This window comes from Leptopilina boulardi, unplaced genomic scaffold, assembly GCF_019393585.1.
Source record: "Leptopilina boulardi isolate dan_hultmark-lab unplaced genomic scaffold, ZJU_Lbou_2.1 LbouV2_229, whole genome shotgun sequence".
Taxonomy (NCBI): domain Eukaryota; kingdom Metazoa; phylum Arthropoda; class Insecta; order Hymenoptera; family Figitidae; genus Leptopilina; species Leptopilina boulardi.
Window position 1 is genome coordinate 2,128,074 of NW_026137784.1, and position 19,879 is coordinate 2,147,952.

Genomic DNA, 19,879 nt, shown 5'->3' on the forward strand with positions numbered 1-19,879 from the left:
TATTAAATTGGGAAAATGAATTTCCCGTCTAATCCAATTAAAATCAGAATAAAATATTTATTACATTACTTTATTTACTATATTACTAAAAAAAATTTTTTTAAAAAATAATATTGCACAATATTTTTCATTTAACATTTATCAAATAAAAATATATCTAAATTATAATTTCTTTTTGATTATATTTGACAAATGTGTGTAAATTTTCAAATTCCCCAAACTTTACGGGAAAAAAAATTTCATATAAAAGGTTTCACTAGAATAGCGAAACTTTTATTTGTTTCAATTAAATTTTTCCCTATTCTAGTGAAACCTTTCGCTGTTCGAAGTAAATTTTTTTTCTCACGTTTAATTAGAAAATAGAAAATAAAAATTTTCTTTTAAATTAATTTTACTCAATTTTATTTTAATTACTTTAACTTTTATATAAACGAATTATAATTATTGATTCCAATTAATTGTAGGACGAAATAAAACTTCGCTCGATTTCCAATTAAAGAAAGATATGAAACACCAATCAATTAAAATTCGCGATAATAAAAAAAGCTCCACTCACTCCTCTTAATTAATTTCCCATTCTAATTTTTGATTTGTCAACGATTCTCCCAAGCTGAAGTGTATGATAATTATTCAATACATTAAAATTTAATTTTTTTCAATTAATTAATATCTATAAAAAATTGATACAAATATTACACTAAAAAAAAAAAATTATTTGATTCATATAAAAATTATTTGGTTCAAGTAAATATTTATTTGATATCGAGTATTTGAATCAAATAAATTTTTTTCAGTGTAATATCTATAAAAAGTGATACAAATATAAATAATTTACTACATTAAAAAAAGATTAAATTAATTTTTTTCTGATTTCAGATTCGAGAGGAAATCGATGCTAAATCACCTAAAAAAAAAATCATGAATGTTCCTGAATATTTATTAATTCATTGCTCAAGTCATTGTGTCTCATTAGAACTATATTATCAAGAAAAACTAATGGGGAAAAAATATAAATGATTTTTCCAAAGAAACTTGACAGATCGATTATAAATTATTTTATCATCAATATTGTGGAAAGCAAAAGAAAAATGCCTCTGATTTCGGCAAAAAAAATTTAAAAAGTAAAATATCGTATCTAGCACGCCAACACTTATATTCAATTGAATTAACTATTCAAGCTCACTTGCGCAATTAAGTTCCCGAGTTCAGGAACGAAAATGAACGAAAAGAGATGACAAAGAGAATAATGTGACTATATATATATATATAATTTCTTGGCGAGTCTCCATTTCAACGCCGAAGATGATCGAACGAACACTTTCTATTATTTCTTATAATCGCGTTCGTCACGTGGTGTATTCGAAACAGTGCCAACTAATTCAAAATTAAAACAAAACAAAAAATTTTCAACTAAATCCAAAATTTTAACAATAAAACTTGATATTAAAATATTACGAAACAAAAAAGTGAAATAAAAACTAATTTTGAAGAATATATTCGCGATTAAATTATTAAAAAATATTAATTTGCAAATATTAAATAAAGTGAATAAGAAAAATAAAGTGGTTGTGAAGTTTCGAAAAAAAAAAAAAAAATACCTAAAATTCAGAAGCAAATGTAAAGGAAAATCTTATTCAAAAATGTATTGCAGAAAATAAAATACAAAATGTAGTGGAAACTAAAATATGTAATAGGGGGAATAAGATAAGAAGAAAAAAGAGAAGAGTTTCAATGATATCGAACAGCGAACCTGGATAAAAATGCTAACATAAGAGAAGAAGAAGAAGAAGAAAAAAAAAATTCTCGAGGGCGATAAAAGTAAAAGGGTCTGTGTGGGAGGGTGGAGAGAAGAGAAAGAGAGAGAGAGAGACACACACACAAAAGATTTAAAAACGATGGAAGTAAGTTCTGCACTGAGGAACATCACCGACGGCAACACCGGAAATTTTACCGTTCATCTTTTCGCCAGCAACATTACTCGTAATCTTGCAACAGTCACCAAGAAAAACGAGATCCTTGAATGCGAGGTCGAGCTCAAGGATGGGTTATTTGAGTTCATCGTTTGTGGTATACTTTTGAATCTCGTGAGTCTCTTTGGCATCTTTGGAAATACAATCTCAATGATCATTTTATCAAGACCTCAAATGAAGTCCTCTATTAATTACCTTCTTATCGGTCTAGCAAGATGTGATAGCGTTCTCATCATCATAGCTGTGAGTATAATTTCATACTTTTTTTTCTGAGGGGGAGAAAGCTTCCTTATACATATATAAAAACACGTCTTATGTAATTAATCATCCTCCGTTTATATATATATATAAAGCCAAAATCGTTTCATCCCCTATAAATATTGCGTAGGTACACAAAAGTTGTTTCCAAAAAATGGAAAAATTTTACCTAATTGCTAATTGCTTTACCTAATTCAAAATTATTTTACCTAATTCCTAATCACTTTACCTAATTTCAAATCTAAGAAATAGGTCTAAACTAGAAATAGATCATAGATTATTAGGACAAATAAGAAATAGGTTAGATTAAAATTAGAATAAATCACTGTAAAACCCAGATAGCACGGAAACTTGCAGCAAGATTGCGGCAAGTTCACCGTGCAAGCTTGCTGCAAGCTTGTCTGAGCTAGCGAAATGTCCCACCCAGGGCAAGCTTGCCGTGAAAGCTTGCTGTAAGCTTTCTAGGAAAGGCCATGAAAGGCCAAATCTTGCCATGAAAGATTGCTACAAGATTGCTGCTAAGCATACTAAGAATGATTGCGGCAAGCTTGCCGTGAAAGATTGCTGTAAGCTTGCTACGTAAAGTTGCAGGAGAATTTCAACAAGCTTCTGGAAAGGTTGCTGCAAGCTTGCTGCAATTTTTAAAAAATACATTTTAAATTTTAAAAAAATTTTAAAACTTTTAATTTAAAAAAAATTTTAAATGTATTTTTTAAAAATTGCAGCAAGCTTGCAGCAACCTTTCCAGAAGCTTGTTGAAATTCTCCTGCAACTTTACGTAGCAAGCTTACAGCAATCTTTCACGGCAAGCTTGCCGCAATCATTCTTAGTATGCTTAGCAGCAATCTTGTAGCAATCTTTCATGGCAAGATTTGGCCTTTCATGGCCTTTCCTAGAAAGCTTACAGCAAGCTTTCACGGCAAGCTTGCCCTGGGTGGGACATTTCGCTAGCTCAGACAAGCTTGCAGCAAGCTTGCGCGGCAAGCTTGACAAGCTTGCACGGTGAACTTGCCGCAAGCTTGCTGCAAGTTTCCGTGCTATCTGGGAAGGTATTAATTTAATACAAACTTTTGGTACTTAATTCTCATCTCATTCTATTTTGATACCTAAAATCGGTAATATTTTAGTACTTTCTTTTTAAGAATAGAGACATGTATAGATTAGGCTAAATAAGAATTAGGTTACAAAAAAGTTAGGCTAAAAAATTAGCTAAAATAAGGAATCGATTAACAAATATTATACCAAAATAATATTAAATTGGGTCAAGTAAAAATTAAACGAAGATTATGTCAAAGAAGAATTAGGCCATACGACGATTGTAACATTATTGAATTTAGGTCAATTAAATAAAGAACCATTTGAAATTTGTGAAAAAATTCATAAATAGAAAAATAATTTTCACAAATCTATAGATAAGATATTACAAACTTATAATTTGTATGCAACTTTATGGGTATTATATAGGATTATTTTTGGCAAACATTTCAGAATATATATATTGCATAAAATATTTAGTTATCGATTTGAGAAGACGACATATAAATCAGACTAACTGGTATTCATAAATCAAATATATATATTGGAGAACACTGTGTGCGCAAAATTTAAATTATTCAAAGTGTGATATTTGTAAATTCACGAAATTCCAAGTGGGTTTTTTTTTTTTTTTTTTGAAGCGTGTGTGTATATATCAATTATAATGTTAAGCCTGTGCAAAAAAGAGAAGCTTTTCATTTTGTTGGTATAGTGTATATAGTGTGATTTGACTTGGTTGCATTGTAACCGATCATAAATCTTTGGATTAACGAGAGACTAAAGTGTTGCGCTTTTCTGAAACGGAAAGGCAGATGTCGGAGATAAAAATGTACCTATTATCCGTAGAAAAGAAAAACACTTTTCTTTATTTTTAAAGTTACTAATTCTTTCGAAAATAGAATGTAACACTATTGATTTTAATGCTTAAATACACGTGAAAGATTTTTTATTTCAAAAATTAATTAAAATAAGGAAAATTGTTTTTTTTTGTACTACTTATAGTCGTACTAGTTTCTAACCAAAAAACACCAAAATTTCTAACCAAAATAATATGGTCCATACTAATTTTCAGTATTATCTGGTACGACAAAGTAAAACAAAAACAGTTTTCCTCATTTTGAAACAAATTATATATTAATTTTTGAAATAAAAATTCCTTAAGTGTTTCAAATTTTTTGAAGAAAAACAAAAATTTGTTTTTTGTTATAGGTGATGATTCACGGTTTGCCAGCAATTTATTCATACACCGGTTGCATGTTCGATTACAAATTCTACGTTTTTCCAAAAATTGTCAAGTACTTGTACCCAGTGTCCTTGGCGGCGCAAATGGTGACGGTATATTTAACCTTGACCGTGACCATGGAACGTTACGTAGCCGTATGTCATCCCTTAAGAGCAAGGTCACTCTGCACGTATGGTCGTGCAAGAGCAGCTGTGATATGCATTGTCATCGTCTCATTTCTTTATAACCTGCCCAGGTTAGAATTTTCATATTCCTAATTTTTTTTTTCCCCCCCTCTTTTATTTCATTATATATATATATAATTCTACATTTTTTCGAATTGAATTTTCCAATTGAGAGAATTCACTTCGAATAAATGTTATTGCTTCACTAGTCGGCAGTATTTTCCACTCTCTCCTGACATTAGAAAAGATCAGAATCTCATTCGTTTTTCCCACCTCACTATATATATATATGTTAGAGACTTCAATTCGTCTAATTTATTTTTTTTCAAATAAAAACGATTTTCAATTTTTCTATTAAAGAAAATCGAAAATGAAAATTTTATTATTTCAAAATTCTATATATATACTAAAAATTTATAGTATTAATAAAAAAAAAATTTCAACTTCCTTTTTTCAGAATTTACAAACGAAAACAATATTTGAAATAAAATTTATTGGTAAACTTTTGCCAAGGCGAAATTTTATATTAAAACATCAATATTCATTAAAATGCACTTTAGAATTTGGTGTCAAAATCATTTTTTTTTTTTTTCATGTAAATTTTAAATATGAGAGAAAAATTTGAAAATAAAATGATTCACCTTTACATTAAGAGTGAAGAAAATTAATGAGATATACATATTTCTTGATTCGCTCTTAATTAACTGAACTAATTTGTCTACATTAGAAATACATTTTTCCATATTAATACCTCGATGATTAATATCCTCAATTAATTAATTCACACTTAATTTAGTATTTAATCAAATTTTTTTATTGAATTAGAGTAATCTAGAAGAATAGAGAAATTCCCTAATAGAGTTTAAAAAAAAAAATAATAATTTTCGAGAAGAAATAAAGCCATCTGAGTATAATTATATCGTTTAAAGTAAACGATATATATGAAGGAGAAAAGTAATTTAAATGTACTTCTGTTCTATTTAAAGGTTTTGGGAAGTGGAATACAGAGATGAAATCCACTGGAAGGAAAAAGTTAAAGTTTATTGTGTAATGGCAGCCAGTTTACGAGAAAGTCGTTTGTATATTACACTTTACGTTCACTGGTTGTACTTCTTCGTCTACTATGCCTGTCCATTTGCGGCTCTGGTGGTCTTCAACACCGCCATTTACAAACGGGTAAGCACAGTGAAACGCCACTGAATTCATTAATCTTAATCACCCCAAGCTTACAGAATCCCGATCCAATTTTCTTTTCATTGTAAATTTCAAACTTTCTACTATATATATATATATATATATATATATACTACAAATATATATACCCTTTTTAATGCATTTCTCAATGTCTCTGCGCGAAAAACATACTATTTTTCAAAGTGTGTATATATGTGTACAACACTTCTCCCGCTAAACAATTCGTTCCAAATGTCGTTTTAATCCTCTATTTTTAATTGTATATAAAAAAAACAAAAATTCATCAATAACAAATTAATTGAAATAAAATTGTCAGAATTGTTAAATTTTTTTATACATGAGTTAATTAAATTTCGCAAAATTCAATTTTTTTTTATCCTGTGTAGAAATTTTGCCAGGGCCCAGATCGGGGCCGGATCAGGCAGCCCTATTAGGGAATGAAACGCCGCGCCTGATGTGGCCCTGATTAGGAAATCCACATTTTTTTTGCGGTCGCCTTGATTTGGCCCTGATCAGGTATGGCGTTTCATTCCCTACTAGGGCCCTGATAGGGCAATTTCTACACGCGGGGATATCGGAGTGGTTTCCAATGTATTTTTATCCTCTGAACACAATCCCAAGTCCCAAAATTGTATAAAATATCAGAATTTTGAGAAAAGTGAAAGTAAAGAGAAAAAATTGAAAAAATCCCAAAAATACATTTTTAGAGTCATTATTCACACTTTTTTCAAAATCCTAACAATTTTGGAATCCGAAATCGTGTTCAGTGGGTAAAAATACATTAAAAATCACTCCGATATAAAAAAAAAACTGCATTACAATTAATTTTAAAAGTAAATGAAAAAAAATAATAGAGACATCAAAATATTTCGCAATTAAATTCTCCCAATGCAAAATTAATGCAAAAAAAAAACAGAAAACTTCTCTGGAAAGTTAAAATTTTTAAAACTACATCATAAAAGAATTGTAATAATAATATAAAAACACTTTCGAATTTGAAAAAGAAAAGAAGTATTTTTATAATCAATTTTCTTTTAAAATAAAGATGAAAAAAAAACAGGACACATTCTTTTTTTTCTCTCTCTCTCTCGTCTCTCAAGTAATTGTTACGTTGTCTGACATAAAAATTAGTTGCATTCCTGAGAAATGAAATTTGTTGAAACTCCTTTAAAAGTAAACTTTTTTAATGAGCTTTTTTGTATTTTTTGTTTTCATTCTTTTTTTTTTTTGACTTCAACTTCCCAAAAGTGGCAAAGAAGCTTCTAATATTAACTTGAGAAATAAAGTTGGACTCCTTCTAAAAATTTAATCCTCTACTTCTAGATTAGATTTGACTTTTATTTTATTTTATTTTTTTTTTTTTTTATTTTTTCAAGAAACCCGTTAGAAGTTTCTACGTCTCCGGTTATCTCACTTGGTGTCTTTATATATGTGGAATTTGCCAAGTTTTCTTTGACGGCAAAAATTAACGAAGAAGAAAACGAACGAAGAAAAACGTTGGGAGGGGCAAAAAAAAGAAGAAGTATTAACAACATCCGAAAAAAATAAAGAAATAAAACAAAAAAAAAAAAAAGAAAAAGACAACGTTTTTAAAGTTGTCTTGACCTAAATGTTCACTGAAAGAAATCGGGAGAGAAAAAAAAATAAAAGGGGGTGAAATACTTTTTATCTATATTAGAAGTCTCGATTTCTTTCGGGAGTGTCTATAATCATTAAATTGATGAAAATCTTAAATCTTTAACTAATTGACATCTTATTTTGTTGTAATATAACCAAACCCCTATTGAAATAGATTTTCTTATTGTAAAATGAAAAAACTGGATTCTAAAAATAAAATATTACAATTTTCATTTAATACAATTTCATTAGGTATAATTTTCATTTAGCCGAATTTTATTAATTACGCAATTATTATTTTATTGTGAATTTTCAGTTATATAAAAATTCGATACACGGAAAAACAAAATTTATTTTATTCAAATAATCGGTTACTTGACTATTATCAAATAAATATTTACTTGAATTAAATAATTTTTATTTGAATTTAATGAACTTTATTTGTACCAATAATAATTTATGTATTTGAAACAAATACTATTTAACTGATTCAAATAAAAATTATCTATTTGATACAAATAAAGATATTTGAATGAAATAAATTTTTTTTTCAATGTAATATGGAAAATTGTTTAATGAAAATTCTGCATAATAAAAATTCGAACAAACAAAATTAGAATTAATGAAAATTATATCTAATAATGAAATTTTAAAAAATATAAATTTCAAAACATTAATTTTCTTAATCTGATTCGATAAAAGAAATAAACTTGTTTTATTTTCATGACCTGAAGCATTTCTGATGAAAATACCATTCTCATTTCTAAATGATTACTTTAGAAGGAAGAAAAGGGAAGTGGATACGAACTTTTATCAGCTATCTATTATCCAACGATAAGGTTCCATGCAAACTTTCCTTATTAATTTTCCCTATTACTCATCACTTCTGAAATTATTTTTTTCACCGGGAATTCGCTAATATAAAAATTAAAAAACGATAACTATATGTATATGTAAACCTTTAAATTTATCATCGCTTTTTTAAATTAAAACATTTTATTAATTATTTTTATTTTCATTTCATAAATTTATTTGTTTATTTTAATATTTATATTTCATTTATTAATTGAAATTTAATTATAACCTTTATTTAAATTTAATTTTACCTCAATAATCAATTTAATAATTATTTAATTTAATTTCAATTTATTAATATTAGAATGTATGTAAAATTATTTTTAATTAGACTTTAAATTTAATATCGCAGAAAAAAAATAAATATTTTTTTTAATTCGAATAACGATGGAAAATTGTTCTCTCTCTCTGTATTAAATTACAATAAAATTTATAAACTGCTGCATTAATATTAAAACACTTAATATCATAAAAATAGAATTATTTATATTTGTAATAAAGTGAAAATATAAAAATTACTTTAGCCATGAGATAAATTTTTTTTTTTCTCCATCTACATATAGTTTTTATTTTAGCTCTTCTATATCGCTTAGATGAATGCTTTTTCTGCTCACTGCAATTCCAATTTTGTAAGTGGAGCTTTGCCAGCTAAATCTTTCCACATAAGAAACTATGCTAACCCACTTTGAATGCAAGAACAGAATCTTTCGACTCCAGAAATTGATATTATTATTATTTATTTTCCAAACCACAAACATGCTACTTATATAATATTTTATCACTTTCAAAATTTATTGAACAAACGTTCTTCTTTATTTTGCAATTTTTCAACCAAAACTCATGTGAAGAATACGTAAAATACTATATTTAAAAAAAAAAACTGTAAATATTTATGCATTCTAAACAATAACGAAAAAAAAATCTGCCAAATCTAGAAATTTTATAAAATATTTATTCAAACAAATAATCGTTTAATATGTTTTTATTATCCACTATTCTTATATATTCGTCCTGAATACAAAAAGAGAAGCATAGTTCCTGTAGGAAGTTTATATTAAAACTTGGCCAACAGAAACTTCCACTGACAAATGTCCTTAATGCATGTGGCACATTTTCCCAACAGTATATATAAAACCTCATAATTTTTTAAAGTAATTACAGTTTATTACAATAAACACTGACAAAATTAGGGGAATTTTTTTTTTTTTGTATACAAGAAATAAAAATTCAAACGACAAAAAAAGAAACATTATATAAAGTGACTCTGTTAATTTTGCAAGAGAAGAAAATTTACATTATATATTAAGAATAATAGTGAAAGAAATATTTTATAAAATTTATTGAAAAATTAAAAAAAAATTCTAAATTAAACTTTTTAAAATGCATATTTCAACGATGTATTAAAAATAATATATCAAGCATATATTTTCCTCAAAAGTAAAATGTAGGTAGATTCTTATATATGATAGAAAATTTTCTCCTAGAATTTTTCACAATATTTTTTCCATTTCAATTTACATTTATATTTGAAGCATTAAAAAATATGAATTTATAATTTCCCATCGTTATTCTTTTTTTTTTTTTTTTTTTTTTTTTTAGAAAAAAACGTCTTCATCATATGACGAATTATTTTAAAAAGAATATTTATATTCATAACGCGATAATTAATTTTTAATTAAAAAAATGTTAACATTTGTTTTGCACAATTTTTTCTTTAATTTATTAAATCAAATTTTGCCATTTTATATTAATTTATTTTTATATATTGAAATTAAAATTTTATTTTAAATTTATTATTTAATTACTAATTAGTAATAATTATTAGTTTGTTTAATTGTTTAAAATTTGTAATATTTATTTTTTAAAATAATTTTTTTTCTATTAAGAAACTAAGTATGTGTTTTATTTACAAATCGTTTTAAACTCGAGTTGTAGAAACAATTCTCAGAGACCATTTTCCTACTATAAGGAAAAGTGCACCTGTCATTAAATTATCAAGGAAAAGTTTTAGATTTGTTTTTCTTTTCAGTTTTTTCAAGAGAGCGAGAGAGAGTAACAGAGACAAAAAATAGCGAATCGGAATAACTTACGATTTAGAAGAATGTTAAAATCAAAATCGACTTCATTACTAAACTTTAATATGAAATCTAGAGAAACTTATATAAAGGAAATAAAAAAAAAGAAAACCGCATACATAAATTTGAAATTAATGAAAAATTATTGTTGAAAAGTTTTCTTCTTTTTTCTTTTTTCTCTTTTGTTTTTTTTCTACTTCAAAATTGTATCGAAGAAACAAGTTATTTTTAATTTCGTATTTTCTCAACAAACATTCTTTCTTCAAGAACAATATTAATTAAAAGTTACAGATATCAATTTCGCGTGGGTTTTTCTCTTATTTCCGATAATTGTCAACAATTTGTTTTTCCTTTAATCGAAAGTGTTTTTACACAAATTATCGTTTAGTTTCTTGTTTTTTTTTTTTTTTGTATTACTATATCATTTCAAGCGCAAGGGTTATATACTATTTCCCTTTAAATTTTCCCCAAGTATTATATAATTCGACCCACGTGCATTGAGCATCCAGCTAATCTCGAACAAACGATAAATCATGTCTTCGCTGGAAGTCAACATATATATATCCCTTCTTCTAACGTGCGTTAAAAAAAAATTACACTGAGAAAAAAGATTTTTTTGATTCAAACAAATCAATTTCTTTGACAAATTTTTCTCTGATTCAAAGAAAATTTATTTATTTCAAACAAATTCTCTTTGATTCAAAAAAAATTATCTTCATTTCAAAGAAATTTGCTATTTAATTCAAATAAATGTTTCTTTGACCCTATATCAATGATAGAATTTCTTCGATTTAATGCACAAATTTTTTTCATTCAACAAAAATTTTTTTTGAATCAAAGAAATTTTCTTTGAAACTATATAAGAAGCTTTTTTTTGTTTTAAAGAAAATTTTTTTTTAAATCAAAAAACATGTCAAAGAAACTGGTTTCTTTAAATCAAAGAAATCTTTTCTCTGAGTATATATAATACCATTTTATTAATAATAAATACCATTTTTAATAATAAATCGATTAATTTTAAATAAATTTCGAATTCATAATTTTTAATATTTAATTTGGCGAAAAATTTTCTCTATAATTAAATTTATATTTGCTTTATTTTATTTTCTCAAACATATTTTCGATACGAAAATATTTACGAAACTAATTATAATAATTAATGTATTTTATGTATTTTCAAATTTTGCGAATTGAAATTTATTGTCATTTTTGTTGCAACGAATTTTAATTCATTTAAAAATATATAATTATTAACATGGTTACAAATTTATTTATTAAAACCATTAACCAAATAATATTTATTTGAATCAAGAAAATGTTATTTGTTTTAAATACAGAAATTATTGCGGTTCAAATACAATTTATTTAATACAAATAAAATTTATATGATTCAAATACAATTTATTTAATACAAATAAAATTTATATGGTTCAAAAACAATTTATTTAATACAAATAAAATTTATATGGTTCAAATACAATTTATTTAATACAAATAAAATTTATTTGATTCATGTAAAAATTTATTTGTCAAAACCGAATATTTGAATCAAATAAATTTTTTTTCAATACGGTTTTAATAAAGATTTTTGAATATTTGTTATCGAAAATTTTGAAACATTACGGATTTTTTTTTACAATTGAATATTTCGGAACGAAGGAATGGAGTTGTATTTATTATGAAAAATTCTAAAAAGTTCTGTATAAAATATTTTTCGAGTATTTATTGCCAAGAATTTTGAAATTTTAATTAATAAATAAATTAATAATTATTCAAACTATTGTATTAAAAATAAAATTTGATTTTCAGGTCAGAAAGGCAAACAGAGACTTGCAACATATGTCTAGACATCAACGACGAGAAATAGGCCTGGCAATGATGTTGATTTGTGTTGTCATTGTATTCATCATATGCAACATTTTGCCAATGGTCAGTAATGTCTACGAGAATCTCTACACAAATCCACCAGTTTGGATGGTGCAAATAGGAAATCTACTAGTGACAATTAATAGTAGTATTAATTTTATAATTTACGTGATATTTGGCCGTAAATTTAAAAGGATATTCCTAAAGCTATTTTGTAGTAGTAATATTTTTGGTCATGGTCGCGATAGTCCTGAATTTCAAACATACGATGAATCTATTGTAACAAATACAACAAATATTGAATTGAAAAATTCAATAAGACGAAGTCATAGAATGAGTAATACTTGTCGAAATAATAATAATCAAATGACCAATGGAAGTTTAAGACAAAGTATCAAGGGTTCAATAAGATCCGATGGACCCGGTCCATGTGTTTATTATCCTGCAAGGAGTCCTGTTCGAAGTCCAAGTCAAGTCTCACGAATATCGACACAAAATGGATGGAGCAAAAAAGAAATAACCGAGACTGTTTTACTTTAGATTCAAATTATTTTCATTATTGAAAATTAGATTTAAAAAAAAAATCATTCATCAAAATTTCTATTTCCATTTAGCCATATTTCCAATACTGAATTGTCGACATTTTTTTAAAACAAAAAAAAACTCTTAATTTTCAAAAAAAATAATTATTAAAATATTTTTTAATTATTATAATTGCCACTATTATTTATTATTATTGCTTTTAATTAAAATAATTCTGTTTTTAATTAAATACAAGTTCCATTTCAAGAATTTCTTGAGAAAGAAATTTTTCATTTGAGGAAAAAATTGTTAATAAAAGTTTTATAATAATGAAAGAATAATGTGTATTTTTTTTACATTGCTAAGATCAATTTTTTTTTTTACTTAAAAGTACTTTAAAAACTAAATTATTGGAAATTAGATAGTAGATTAAAAAAAAACTTTTCATTTAAAAGCTTTAAAATTCAAAGTGCATTTAATTTTATAATCATTTCCGAGTTCAAATATTGAAAGTTTAAAGTAAACTTCACAGTTTTCCCTCATGAAAATTTCAAAAGAAAAAAAAAAAAAAAAAAAAAAAAGGTGAATTTATTTACATATTTTCTTTAAACTCAAAGTTAAACAATTTAGTGGTAAAATTGGCAAATAACTGCATATATAACACAACAACTTTTTCTAAAAGTGAAGAAAAGTTTATATAGAATTTCAAAGAATATTTGCATATACACAAATAGCACACCTTTGAAAAATCGTCCTCTCATAATGACAAATTTCAAACTTGAAAATTCCATAATTGAAAGATTTTGATTAAAATAAAAATATTATTAAATTAAATAATTTTTAAAAATAAAATAAATCAAAATTATTTGCAAGTTTTTTTCAAAATATATATAGACAAAAAATATTCTATTCCATAAAATATTCCCGGAATATTTCCTTGAGAATATTAACATTCCAAAACTATTTTCCAGAATTATTCTCAATCTTGTTTTAATGTAATATTCTAGGAATATTCTAGGGAATATTTCTAAGGAATATTCCTAATATATAATAATTCAATTCCTTACAAATATTCCTTAAATTCCAGTGAAATTTTTATAATTCTGAAATATTCGCAAAAAAATATTTTTTTAAAAACATTCCCAATATTCCAATGAAATATTTTCGTACCTTGTATAAGTAAATAATTTTTACATCATATTACAATTGAATGTTTTTCAAAAATATTTTTAATGTTTAAATATTACTAAAAAAAAAAAATATTTTTGCCCAATTTTTCTTCCAATTGATTAATTTTCGAACTAAATTAAATAAAGTGACATTTACTTTAGGGAAAATAAATTTAGTTAAGAGTTCTTTTCTTGGACAAAAAAAAAAAAGTCGACAAGTTCAAAGCCCTAACAGAATCTTGAGTCACGTTCTTGAAATCCCACATCACTAAATCTGATTGTGGACCAACTCTGAATTATATGTATATATACGTATATATTCATTCATTGAACCAGGAAGAAATAAACACAAAAAATTTACCTCATTTGCAAGAGAGCGTGACTAGAAAATTTTATCGCATATTATAGAAGAATTCATTAATAGAATTAGTATAATTATTTCAAATATATATATATATATATATTCATTAAATAATTATTCAATAAAATATAAATAATTGTACATATATTTTTATAGGGAAGTTCAATGCAACTTAAAAATGAAATTTGATCATAAAAATTCCGTGCAGAAATTTTAATAGTAATTTTGAATAAAATTTATTTGAATTAAATAAAAAATTTTTGATTTGAATATTTAATTAAACAAATACATTTTTTTTTCGCTAAATTTTCATTAAATCCAAACGTGAAATTAGTGCGGCAAAATTTCTGCACGAGAAAAAATCACAAATTTCAATAAAATTTAAAATTATAATTAATTTTCAATAAAAATTGTCAGCGCATTTATTATTTATCAATATTTTTCTTAAATATTGATAATTAATAATTAGTACTGACTACTTGTCTAACAAGATATAAACAAAAAAGAAAAATAATTATAATGCTATAAAATACGAACCAAAAAAAAAAAATATATATATATATATATAAGATAAAAAAATCGTCATCAAAAAAATGACTGTATTAAAAAAAAAGTAATTTAATGCGCAAAAATGTATATATTATACAAATTTTGTAAACTACATCAACGATAGATAATGTTTTGAAAACAAGATTTTACAGATTTGAAAAATTATTAAAAATTCTATAATTTTTCATTAAATTAAAAAATATTTTTTTTTTTAAGTTTCTTTTTGTTTAAATTATAAGAATTCAATTTAATATTATTCGAATTGATTCAGAAATTTTTTTTTTTTTCTAAACAAAGAGAAAATTACATTTATAGAAGTAAAATCTTGCTTTCTTTAAAACCGACGATCAGTATTATAAAAAATACAAATTTCACTTATGTAAATAGAAATATAAAAATAATATATAAAAAAAAAGAAATAATTAGTCAGCGAATTAGATATGCTGGCAAACGAGTTCGCAGATTCTTCTCTTCAATAACTTGAAAAAAAAAGTAAATGGACCCTTTTCCTTTGTAAATATTCATTTAATAATATATCCTATATAGTCACATTTTCAAATGCCAAAGAAGCACTGAATCAAGTAAATATAAAAAAAAATTAATTAAATTTTTTTCTTACTCTTTCAAAAAAAAAAAAAAAACAAAATTAAAAACAAAATTTAATCCTTTCTATAATATTATAATTTTCCATATTTTTCTTGCATATAAAAATACGGAATATTTCATTTAAATTACTGAAAAATATTCTATTGAAATATTATAGAAATATTTTTGAAAATTTTATACAAATATTCCATTAAAATATTATTTATATAAAATATAAATATTCTTGTCGAATATTTCTATAACATTCTTAAAAAAATATTCCAATATTCACAAAAAAATATTCCAACAATATTTCGTTCAAAATTGCACAAAAATAATTCTAAAATATTCTAAAAAATCCTCCGACATTCCACAACAATATAATATTTATTATTAAATATTATCTTTTAATATTCCAATGGAATATTCCTACATTATTTCAAAATCGTCTTTTTTAGAGTTTGGACAATTATATTTTTTTTGTAATTATGAATAAAATATTTCTCTAAAATATTTTCAATATTCTAATGGAATATTCCGCATTTAGGCAAATATAATTTCAATTAATAAAAACTTATGGAAAAAAAACAGTCGTTTTCGTATAATAATAAACAGATACATTTTATTATAATTGCATAATTTTCAAACTTTTTAAATTATTTTTAATTTCATTATTATTATTATTATTATTATTGAATTCAGAAAAAATTCATTTGAATCAAATTTTTTTTTCGAACAAAAAATTTAATCAAGTGAATCAAATATTTATTTATAGGTTAAACAAATTTTTGTTAAAAAATAAACAAAAAATGTATTTTATAATAGAAAAAAATTATTTACTTGGTTAAAATATAATTTTTCTATGATTTCGTGATTTAAGATTAAAAATTTTGTTTACAAATATTAGATAATTATATGAAATAAATTTATTATAAATTTCTAATAAAAAAAAAGTTGTTCTTTTTAAAAAAAAATTTAAATTATACATTTATAATTATTAAAAAAATATATCTGTGCATTATAATCCAAAAAAATCCCCCTTTCATAAAAATTGATCATATTCTCTAAGACTTTAACAAATATATTAGTAATAAATAAATTATATAAAAAAAAAAATGAAATATAATATTAAAAAAAAAAATGTTGAAAATTTATTCGTGCGTTGGGAATCAAGAATTTTAAGAAGAATCGACTCTTTAAGTTTATAAACATTTTCTTCTTTTCAAGATGAAATTAAAAAAAAATAAAAATAAAAATAATTAAAACAATTTAAGTTATTTTTTCTTTAAATATGTATTTTCAATTTTTTTCAAAAATTAATTAAAAGAAAATTCGAAAATTTGAAAAAAGTCACTAACTGTAAAAATAAATTAAATTTTTAAAAAATTCTGTTTTTCTATTATAAATATTTATATTATTATATTAATAATAACAAAGAGTCGAATCTTCTTAAGGGACTGATTTTGGATTTATAAATTTCATTTTTCTCATTGAACTTGCTCAATCGTCAAACATTCAATTAAAAAATAAAAAAAAAAATAAGAAAAATAATATAGGTATGCTACAAAACGGAAATAAAAAAACATTCATTGTCCATATCATCCTAAAGATCTAAGCAAATTGAATTTTTATCTGATCACCATTTTTTTTTCGTCAGAAACGTTAAAATTTGAAATGGAAAAATATTTTTTTCATCTCTTTCAACTATACCCAAAATTTGTCCCTTTTTCTATTCTTTAATTTAAAAAAAAAAAAATCGTAAATATTTCAATTTTGAAATCCCATTCAAATGTATACAATTATTAATAATTTCTTACAAATTTTGTAATAATTAAATTCAAATAATTGAATGAATATAATTTATTTAATTTATTAATAATTAAATAAATTAGTTTCAACAAAATTTGTATACTTAATATATTATTTTTTCTAACTGATACATTGTACCATAAATATTTCTAGAATCGCAATATACTTTGTGGAAAAAATCAATGATAATAATCGTAACGATAAATGTATAAAAAAAAAAAAAATATTAAATTAATTAATGCGGGAAACGAAACGCTCTCATGACTGTATAATAAATTTTACCCAAATCTATATAATATATATATATATAGTTATTAAATTTCTTATCATACAACTCGTGTGTACTTAGAATTTAAGATTAATATCCGATAATAATCATTGTTAATAATCGATTTAAGTTTTAATATTTTTTACACATTATATTATCCTCTCTGAACAGAAACTATTTTTTTAAAAAAATAAAATATAAAAGTGTATAATCTAATAAATTCGTTTAAAATTAAAAAAAAAAAGTGATAAGCAATCTGTTTATTAATAAATATATATGTGTGTGTATATCAAATATTGTTTTCTGTTAAAAAAAAAGAAAACAATGAAATAGAACAAAAAAAACAATCGAATTACATTCTATTTTATATTAAAATCAAATAATATTAATAAAAAAATAACAGACATTGTATTTAAAGATCTTCTTTACAAGAGTGTCTCGAAATCTATCTTATATATATAAAAGTGTATAAATTTGAATGAATAATTGCAAAATGCAAAATAAATTACTTCTTTTATGAAAATGTGTTTTTTTTAAACATCCATAATAAAATTTATTTAAATAAAAAAATAATTTTCTATTTTCTATTTTGAAGAAATAATTTCTTTTCTTGGAGAAAAATATTCCTTATCTATTTTTTTTTATTCACAGAAACGTTAACGAAATAAAATTTTTTTTTTATAAAATTCAAAATTTCTCAGTAAATATCGAAGAAAAATTTCCAAATTAAAAGAAACGTTTTATTATAACAAAAAAAAACTTTCTCGAATAAAAAAAAAATCAAACAGATTATTTTTTAAAAAGAAAATAGAATTTTTAATTCAAATTCTTGAAAATAAATCAAAACTAATCCTTTACAACAATGAAATTTAATCAAATAAAAAATAAATTCTCAAAAACAACAAAAATTCCTAGACAAAAATTGCAAAAAATTTAGCAATAATAACGAAATTAACTAATCAAAATTTTTCTACCAAATAAAATAAAAAATTCAAAATCAAATTCTTGCCAACAAAATTGGGAACTACGATCTGTAATCAAAATGTCGTTAATGAACTAATTATTTATTCTTATACAGTTATAATATACAACTTAAATTGTAATCGACAAAATCGCAATTACAAAACAATTAGTCGATAGTGAGCGAGAGAATTAAAAAAAAAAAAAATTCCCAAAGAAATATAGTGTAAACTTTATAATATTTCAACTGTATATTTAACATCAAAAAATTCTGTTAACTATTCAAAGAAATATTTTCAATTTTGACGCACATAAAAGTAACAAATGAATGAAATAAAATTGATATAAATTTTAACATCGCACTCTTATCATCAGATAATTAAATTTATTTTTCAGGCCAAATGATATTACAAAAGTCGTCAATTGAGAACATTATATAAGTTAAAAATGGGTACGAACTCACAGGACTATCGCTATTATTTTCATGATATTTCATGACAGAAGAATTTTACTTTGCAACTGCTTTTTTACTTGGTTTAAAATATAAATAAAGTCCAATTAATGCCATTGTACCAAGAGTTGCTTTTGATACCTGAAATCATAGAAAAAGAAAATAGAAAATGTGATTTAGAAAAAAATATATTCTTTCGTCAAAACAATTTTTAGGTTAGATTTCTATGTTACACTTACATTAGCTCGACCATAATTAGTCTGACTATTGAAAATTCTATTTAATCCTTTAAGATTTTCACCACCAGCTTCTTCTCCATGACCCATTTTTTGTGTATTTTACAAAGAAAATTTATTTAAATAGTAATAATTTTTTTTTTTATTAAAAAAAATTTAATGCAATGTTCAAGACGACTGAGACGTCATACGATGGTCATACGTTTCTTTTCGTTCGTTGTCGTCTGCTATAATTCAATACTACCAACCTAGAAAAAAATTACAACTATCCGGTTTCCGGTATTCGGAATTATTTGAATTTTTAATTACAAAAATTAATACTTACTTGAAAATATCAAATATGAGCGAAATTATTTATTATCCGCTAATGATATTAAAAAATCTTTAATAAAGATTTTAATTTTTCATTAGAAAATTGAAAACTAATTTTTCACAACGCGATAATTCATTTTGTTTTCTTCACGCGGACGACACGATTTTTTTAAATTTATTTACAAAAAAAAAATGTTAACGAGCCAATATTTTTGTTGTTAAACATTCTGCTCAGTTAATAAAATTTCATTAAAAAAATTTTAATACTCAACTTTTTTAATACTTTCAAAGATTTTTTAGATTTATAAAAATATTGATAATTTAATTATTAATAAATTTTATTTATTTATTTAATTATTAAGTAATATTCCTAGGGCTAA

At 23.6% G+C, this 19,879-nt stretch overlaps 2 protein-coding genes across 2 annotated transcripts in view; one reads left to right on the forward strand and one right to left on the reverse strand.

The window, feature by feature from the left end:
* Nucleotides 1-13,008, forward strand: part of LOC127280059 (FMRFamide receptor-like) — a 33,482-nt gene extending 20,474 nt beyond the window's left edge. Inside the window, exons 3-6 of the mRNA XM_051302810.1 lie at nt 877-2,213; nt 4,473-4,741; nt 5,657-5,846; nt 12,221-13,008. Coding sequence (XP_051158767.1) covers nt 1,896-2,213; nt 4,473-4,741; nt 5,657-5,846; nt 12,221-12,817 — 1,374 coding nt within the window. The 5' untranslated portion in view covers nt 877-1,895 and the 3' untranslated portion in view covers nt 12,818-13,008. The remainder of the gene's footprint in view (nt 1-876; nt 2,214-4,472; nt 4,742-5,656; nt 5,847-12,220) is intronic.
* A 5,577-nt stretch (nt 13,009-18,585) lies between these two features.
* On the reverse strand, nt 18,586-19,403 carry LOC127280241 (uncharacterized). Its single transcript, XM_051303139.1, has 2 exons — nt 19,191-19,403; nt 18,586-19,092 (listed from the first exon to the last, which is right to left on the reverse strand). The coding sequence occupies exons 1-2, from the start codon at nt 19,275-19,277 to the stop codon at nt 19,009-19,011; spliced, it is 171 nt and encodes a 56-aa protein (XP_051159096.1). The 5' UTR covers nt 19,278-19,403; the 3' UTR covers nt 18,586-19,008.
* Nucleotides 19,404-19,879: the final 476 nt, after the last annotated feature.